The 8,380-nt window shown below is 36.6% G+C and overlaps 1 protein-coding gene across 6 annotated transcripts; it reads left to right on the forward strand.

Annotated features, from left to right (window-relative positions):
• The first annotated feature begins 329 nt into the window (after positions 1–329).
• On the forward strand, positions 330–8,033 carry LOC114174166 (histone-lysine N-methyltransferase family member SUVH9-like). 6 transcript variants are annotated; one of them, XM_028058948.1, is made up of 5 exons: positions 330–2,704; positions 3,485–3,558; positions 5,347–5,419; positions 7,342–7,497; positions 7,614–8,033. In XM_028058948.1, exon 1 carries the CDS (start codon positions 527–529, stop codon positions 2,636–2,638), a length of 2,112 nt encoding a protein of 703 aa, XP_027914749.1. In that variant the 5' UTR covers positions 330–526; the 3' UTR covers positions 2,639–2,704; positions 3,485–3,558; positions 5,347–5,419; positions 7,342–7,497; positions 7,614–8,033. The 6 variants fall into 6 exon arrangements, with proteins under 6 accessions (XP_027914749.1, XP_027914750.1, XP_027914745.1 ...); XM_028058949.1 differs by having other exon boundaries at positions 7,342–7,466; XM_028058944.1 differs by having other exon boundaries at positions 7,342–8,033.
• Positions 8,034–8,380: the final 347 nt, after the last annotated feature.

Below are 8,380 nucleotides of genomic sequence, written 5' to 3' on the forward strand. Positions count from 1 at the left end.
TTACCATTTTAAAGAAAACAAAAATCAAATAAAATTCAGTTTTCTAAAGTGTTCTAAAAATCAGGTTTTAGCTGCTGTAAAAAGTTATGTACTATCTAAATAATTAAAACTGCCCAAAAGAGTGTTACTACAGTAAACAATTTCAGACGAAATATATTTATCTAGAATTGTCTCATATATTTATATTTATTTTTAGCCTAATTTACTGAAGATTTGTAGACACAGGAAAAAAAATACATACTTATAAAGAAGAAAGATCAAGAACACATCTTGCTATTAATTTTCACCATTCTAGAAATAAATAATTTCTTATGAAACTCAGCAGTTCATAATTTCAAATTTCACCCAACCCATTTGAAATTCCGAACCCACCCAAAATTTCCGAAGTGTCCATTTCTCTAACCTTAATGAATCTTCTTGCTCTGTTCTTCCCAATCACCATTTCCAATGTTACTCCTTCCAATCTAAACCCTACCCACTAACATCAGCACCGCCACACCGCCACACCGCCACACCCTCTTATATCATGAACTCTCTCTTTTCGCCTGAAAACCTTCCTCCACCACCGGGAATCCCAATCCCCGCCTCAATTGCCGCCGCCACAGCCACCACCAGCGCCTCCCCAGCCCCAACACTAATCCCAAAGCTTGAACCTTTCGACGAATGGCTCAACACCCCTACTTCCCAACAACAACAGTCTCAGGACCCAAATTTTTCAAATGGGTCTCTCGACCTCGACCTCAATCTTTTATGCGACGGAACCTCCGAACCAAACAATAACTTGTTCTCCGAGTTCAACAGAATCTCCCAGCTTTTCCGCACGGCGTTCTCCGCCAACGACCCGCAGAACGATGCCGTTCCCGACCCCATCACCGATAGCCTGCAGCAGCTCCGAAACGACGCCTTTTCCAACCCCTTTGCCGAAAACCCGCAGCACATCAAAACCGAAGCCGATTCGGACCCATGGCTGCAGCAGGCCCCAAAGGGCACCGTTCCGGACCCAGATTCTCAGGCAATTGTGCCCGTCCAGGAGGAGGAGCCTTCTTCGATGATGGCCGCAACCACGCCGCGGAGGCGGTGTAAGGAGCTGGTTCGAGTGGCGGATCTTGGCGGGCCGGAGCAACGGCACTTCCGGGACGTTGTCCGGCGGACTCGGATGGTGTATGACTCGCTTCGTGTGCTGGCGACGGTGGAGGACGAGCGGCGGGTGGACGCCCGCAGGGGGCGCAGCGATTTGCGAGCGTCGGCCGTGATGAGGAGCTGTGGTTTGTGGTTGAATCGCGACAAGAGAATTGTTGGTTCCATTCCTGGTGTTTGCGTTGGTGATGTGTTCCTCTATAGGATGGAGTTGTGCGTGGTTGGGTTGCACGGTCAACCTCAGGCCGGCATCGATTATCTTCCTGCCAGCATGAGTTCCAACGGCGAACCAATTGCCACGAGTGTGATTGTCTCCGGTGGTTACGAGGATGATGTTGACGAGGGTGATGTTATCACCTACTCCGGCCATGGTGGGCAGGACAAGAATTCTCGGCAGGTTTGTCACCAGAAGCTTGAGGGAGGGAACCTTGCAATGGAGCGGAGTAAACACTATGGGATTGAGGTTAGGGTGATTCGCGGGGTGCGCTATGAGGGTGCAGCCTCTGCCACTGGGAAGTTGTATGTCTATGACGGCTTGTATACGATTATCGATTGCTGGTTTGATGTTGGGAAGTCGGGTTTCGGTGTTTTCAAGTACAAGCTATGTAGGATCGATGGGCAAGCTAAGATGGGGAGCATGATCATGAAGGAAGCGCATATGCTAAAGAAGGATCCTTTGAGTTTCAAACCCATGTGTTGTGTTTCGCTTGATATTTCAAACAGGAAGGAGAATGTGGGGGTTCGCCTTTTCAATGATCTTGATCGCAATTTCGACCCTCTCAGGTATGAGTATCTTGTGAAGACAAACTTTCCTGAGTTCGTGTTTCACCAGAGTGGGAGGGGTACGGGTTGCGATTGTGTGGACGGGTGTGTTGAAGGGTGCTTCTGTGCCATGAAGAACGGAGGGGAGTTTCCCTATAATCACAGTGGGATTCTCTTGAGAGGGAAGCCTTTGGTTTTTGAGTGTGGCCCGTTTTGTCAATGCCCCCCTCATTGTCGGAATCGGGTGACACAGAAGGGTCTCAAGAACAGGATGGAGGTGTTTAGATCTAGGGAAACTGGTTGGGGAGTTAGGTCCTTGGATCTTATTCAAGCCGGTGCTTTTATATGTGAGTACACAGGGGTTGTGCTCAATAGGGAGCAAGCAGAACTTTTGTCCATGAATGGTGATTCCTTGATATATCCGAATCGGTTCACTGATAGGTGGTCGGAATGGGGTGACTTGTCTATGATAGACTCCAATTATGTGCGTCCATCTTATCCCTCGCTCCCTCCTTTGGATTTTGCTTTGGATGTGTCAAGAATGAGGAATGTTGCTTGCTATATGAGTCATAGTTCCACTCCCAATGTGTTGGTTCAGTTTGTCTTGTATGATCACAATAATTTGATGTTCCCTCACCTTATGCTGTTTGCGATGGAGAACATCCCTCCCATGAGAGAGCTCAGCCTTGATTATGGGGTAGCTGATGAGTGGACAGGAAAACTCTCTATATGTAACTGATTTGTTTTCAAAGTTTTCTACACTTTCTGATATACTGAAGCCAAGTTTAATGCATTGTTCGCAGAGGTAAGGCCAAGTTCTTTCATCAACTTATTCGTTTTCAGAATTTTCACTCTGCTCTTCTTCCATTTGATATTTTAGCTTATTTCTCAATCTTAGTCTGGTCTGGAATGTAAACTCTGTTAGCCATACGAGTTGTAGGCATATTATTCGTTATAAACTGCTCCATTTTGTGGTCTTTCTAGCATCCTGGTGCACTTCAGATGACAGGAAGTTCAATATTTGTTGCGACTTTGAAGATTGAGATAATATGTTGTAATATCTTACAATTGTAGTTTGGTTTTCAGATCCATCAGTAGTTTCCTCTATTTCTATCAGTCCAATATGTTATCCTGTATTTGGGATGTGTTTTGTGTGTGTCTTCTTCCATTTATATCTATTATGGGTGCTATTTTATTGCACACATGCTCTTCAAACTTTCTTTCCCAAGAAAACCACTTTATTTACAGTCACATCATATTATGTATTAGTGTAATAAATTAACTGTATTCTAATTCGTTAATACTGTGAATCCTTGGACATTTGCCACTTAATTGTTCATCTTGGTTGTTTATAAATATTTTGTGGAATTCAGGTGTGAGTGTTAAAGTTTGTCATCTATAATTAATGGGCTAAGGGACTTAATTTGTTGCTTTATTTTAACTATTAAGAGATGTGTTTATTTTTATTCTAGTTTTGAGTGTCATTATTATATGAAAGTTGTTGCACTTAACAACTATGATTTTAGATTGTGAATTATATAAATCTCAATTCTCAATTCAATTTTTCGTCATGTTGATTCTATAGGTGGTGTACCGTTGTCCTCAGTGTCGGAATTGGTGCCTCATACTAATGCAAAACTAATATTACAGGCTTAAAAGGTGATAAAAATATTGACTAAGAATCTTATAAATATGACTATTTTTACTAACTATATTTTTCTGCTATGTGCACTTAGGAAAGAAAAATAGGAAGAAAAATGGAAATCAGATTCTTCATTAGTTAAAATTAACTTATGCAATCAATTTGTGGAAACATAAGCTAATTTTAGTTTATGAGGAGACTTATTTCTTTATTTTTCCTTCTTATTTTTCTCTTCTGGAAGTTTTTAAGGAGATATTTGTTCAAACCAGCCCTTTATGTTATTTAAGACGTTATTGACTAAATTTGTCTGGTCAAAAGACTACAGTGAAGACCAGCATAAGGTTGGAACAATAACTTAATCAAAAGAATTGAGAATTGAACAACTATAGACAACCTTAAGCTGTCATTGTATGATGCCTAACTGACTAAGGTCTTCAAGAAAAATGGTATTAAAAATTAGGCTTAAGTCTACTTTGGTCCTTTTAGTTTCATGTATGTGTAATTTTTGTCCTTATAAAACTTTATAAAACTTTAATTGCATATTTGGTCATTCAGTTTTTCTAAATTAAGCAATTTTGGTCCACTTATAATCTGTCATCAAATTGTTAACTGAAAAATGGTGCATGTCAGTCAGGGATAACAGTGTCCATGATTTATTCATATAAGATGCTATAGCAAGAATAAACTTTAACACTTGTTATCCTGAATTAATATTTTCCATTAGCAATCGAGTGATATATTTACACTGGACATAATTTGCTTTATTTTTAAAATTAGATGATCAAATGTGCAATTATATTTTTATAGGGACCAACTGTCAAACTATAAGGACTAAAATTGGGTTTAAGCCTAAAACTTATAACAGTGTTAGAAAATATGATAAAATATTTAGAGCATGACATATATAATATATGAAACCAAACAATAATAAGTTAAAAAATCACAATATTGATATAATAAATTAAGGAATAATAGAAATAGAAATATCTTATATGTATGTATTTTAAATTTTAAATGGGGGAAATGTAGGATTTTGCAATCCAATTTAATTGACAGCCAATACTTGGTAAAATAGTAGTGCTCCTGCTGTAACTGAAAAATTATGTTAATATATATATATATATATATATATATATATATATATATATATATTTCTCTATTCACAAATCAATTTCTACTAATTGGTCTTGGTTATCGATTTTTTCCTGCTCTAGTTGAAGTTGAACAGAAGCTTATTTGCTCTAGTTTTCCATATCTAATTATATTGTGTATTCATTAAGTGCATTTCCTATTCTTTTTAAATAAGATATCTGGTGTTTAAAATTTTTCCTGCTAAATTATTTCCAAATTAATGATTTATATGTATGTATTTTGGTTTCAGATTCATGTTTCTGTTGCAGTTTCCTAGTTTTCTCCAGGAAGTTTGCTAGGTTAATGTAGGAGTTGGATATATGGAATTAAGCTTTTCTAGAAAAGCCATATTTTAACCAGGCCTATTTAAATGTTTGTAGTTTATACTAGCAGACTAATTTCTTCATTTTGGTCTTGTGTTAATTTTAGCAGTTATCTCTACTGTACTGATGGGATGAAAAGCTGGATAATTGCTTGCATATTTTTATAATTACTTATGGACCTTTAATTTCCATATCATGAATCTTTGCTTGTATAAAAGTTGTAGTTGTCCTCTTGTACCACAACAGCTAAAAGATTATGTCAAAATGTGCTTTCTATCTATTGGATTTCCATCCTACCTGAATTCCCGTTGTGTTTCACTACACAAATTCTTTTCACGTGGGTTTTTGCAGCGTCTTTTAGGTTTGTTCCAACTTCCTATCATGCAAGATTGGTGCTTCAGATACTGTTGTGGATCAGTAAAAGGTCAAATAGAAATTTATTGTTAATTTTTCACAGTCTAATAATTTTCATTATGTTTACAGTTGTGTTGAAAACTAAACTAGTTGATTGAAAATGTCTGTGGTCTGTGTTAGGGAAGATGCTTACTTTGAGATTGCCTATGATATTTGAATCTAGTCATGAATTAACTATCTGAAAATTATTAGCTGTTTGAGAGTCTTATAAACCCTCTAGTTATCAATCTTGAATAGCAAAGTGCAGTGCGCATAGTGGGATGACTATTATTTTAAAATATTTTTTATGGGTATATACTTCGTTTTCCATCTCTTCCTCTTGTAGACAATAAAAAAAACTAATTCATTTTCAGTATGTACCCCATTTTCACTGATTTCTTCAATCAACCACATGTTAAAATCATTAGTAATGGACAACGGGGTCAATCATTTTACAAATTTCACAGTGGTCTTTCAAAGACTTATTATACTTAGCAAAAACCAAATCTTGCAACTTTTGATCTTCAAGGCTGCTACCTTTCTCAGAAGGAATCAAAGAAAACTTCATGCATTGGCAAATCTACAAAGACTGCTGTAGGCCCCCATCCCCACTGTGACAGTGCTGCTATTGCCCGTTGTCAATAATATTGACATGCCTTTTTACGAAAGTGTCATATTGGTTTAAACTAAAGTCAGTGCAGGGGGCTGCACTATCTTGTTTAAATTTACCTTTCTTTATTTAGAAGAATGAGTAATGAAGACCAGGCTTGTAGACTGCATTGTCACAGATGCTATCATGTTATGAACTAACTATTCTAAAAGCTTAAATTGTAAGTTGATGGCTCTTGCATGGTTGCAAGTATAACAAACTGCTAGTAACTTGAAAGCTTTTCAAAAAGCAAACATTCCACTCCTTTTTAAAAATATTTATGTTTAAATTTATGAACTATGTTTTGGGTTGTAGTTATCTGGTATGTTAGTCCTTTTTGTCTCTATGCTTTAATACACATACATTTGTTTTGTTAGTATATTTTATTCAGCCAGCCCATATTTGGATCTGCTTTCACTGTTTCTTTGTGAGCCTGCCCTTCTTTCAATACATAAAATTAAATTTAGTAAAATTTAATCATTTCATTGAGTGAAATTAATTACTGTATTTTTTTAGAGTTAGAGGGGCTTTTTTTGCTTACATTTTGATGGTTCTCACATTCCATCCCCATTCATTACACTGTTTCCAACCCCTGGAAATCTTTCTAGCATCGTTTCTCTTGTTCCTTGTCCAACATTTTCTTTACTCTCCTGTTATATAACCTTAATGTTAAGAAGTTGCTTCATAACCGTATTCCTAAATTTGTGTGGATTGAGCTCTTATCTTAGTTTTTAACATTGTCATCCGATTGTATGTGTGGTAAAATTGTTGCCTTTTGAAATGACTGCTTTAAAGTCATTTATTAGCTGCCTTGTAAAAATCTATACACTGATAGTGCATGACGATTGATCTTTTTATCCTAAAAGAAGAGATTCAATTCAGAAATAACGTTTCTGAGATAAAATCATAACATAAATATTGCTGGTGAGATATTTTTTCATAGATTTAAACCAGACCCTAGTCTATTTTTTCGTCCATTTTGCTACAGTGAGGCTCTTTATCATGGAGACTAATGTAATAAGGTTACATATATTGCTGGTTTGAGATATTTCATCTCAGAATAAGATAGAAGCCACTAATCTTTATATTTTTGTAGTGGTGCTTTGAAAGTTTTACATGTGTTTTTATCACACTTGTGAGCACCATCTTAAGCAATTGAGTTTAGGTGGAAATGATAACTCCCTTTACTGCGTATGAAAATCTTTTATACTTGAAACTCTGGTGTGATTATAACCAAATTTGTCTTTCATTATGAGCAATGTAATTCTTTAGGCATGCCAATTTGAGTTGATATTCATTTGCAGATAGTGAAGATGATGTGGCATGACTTTCACACGGTTTTTGCAACACTGCCTGCAAAGGAAGGTAGAATAACTTGCTGGACTATGGTGTCAGGATATCAAAATTCAACATTGGTGTGCCCTTTGTGGTGAGGAAGATCAGGAATTGTGTTGACTTGTGTAATTTTCGAACCTGTTGATGACATTTGTTTGTTTGTTGTAACTGTTGATTTCTTCCTTCTGGTGGGCGAAGAAGCAGTTTCGCACTAACATTTTTGTACTCACTGATAACGCAGCTGTGTCAACTGTTTCATCATTTGGGCTACTTGTTTGTACATAACGTAAGTTCAAAGCTTGTATAGGTTTTGTAATAGTGACTGGCAAAGATGGATGCATCAGATGCAGCCCTCAAATGATACCAGAACATGGACATTGCTGCTAATAATCTTGTATGAAGAAAAACCCAATTATGATGACATGGACAAGTTCGCTGTAATAAATGTAACACTATAATGTTCTTAGAAACCTGTTCTAAGGCATTGTTTGCATGAACATATCATTTGCAAATTCAGCATTTTCAGTCAGGCAATGAGAGCATAGCATATGATGGTATCGGATATGAATAGTTTTTCCTTGTTAAGGTTGGGTCTGTTACACTCTTTTCTTACTTGTTCACTTCTTTTACAACAGTGTAGCAAATTACCACTTTGCTTTAATTTTCATTTTGTCTTCTGTTGACCTTTCTCTGTACTATCTATTGTATGTCTTTATAGCAGTATACAAGAAGCATTGATGATTTATTTAATTAGGTTAACTTGTGTTTATTTATTTTTGTTTAATAAGCGAACCTAAATTAAGTTAAATAGTATTAAGGAGGGACACTTTTTTTGTATGTTGTGTTGTGTTTAAGTTTAGGAAATGATATTTTAACACTCTTTTTTTAACTCATTTGATACTGTGTACGTGTCATCTATTAATTACAATTTTCATTTTTTTTCATTGTACATACGAGTGGTATTTGGACGGAAAGGTCTCATTTTTGGCTGAGCAAACATTTTGAAAA

This window comes from Vigna unguiculata, chromosome 2 (assembly GCF_004118075.2).
Source record: "Vigna unguiculata cultivar IT97K-499-35 chromosome 2, ASM411807v1, whole genome shotgun sequence".
In the NCBI taxonomy this organism is placed as follows: domain Eukaryota; kingdom Viridiplantae; phylum Streptophyta; class Magnoliopsida; order Fabales; family Fabaceae; genus Vigna; species Vigna unguiculata.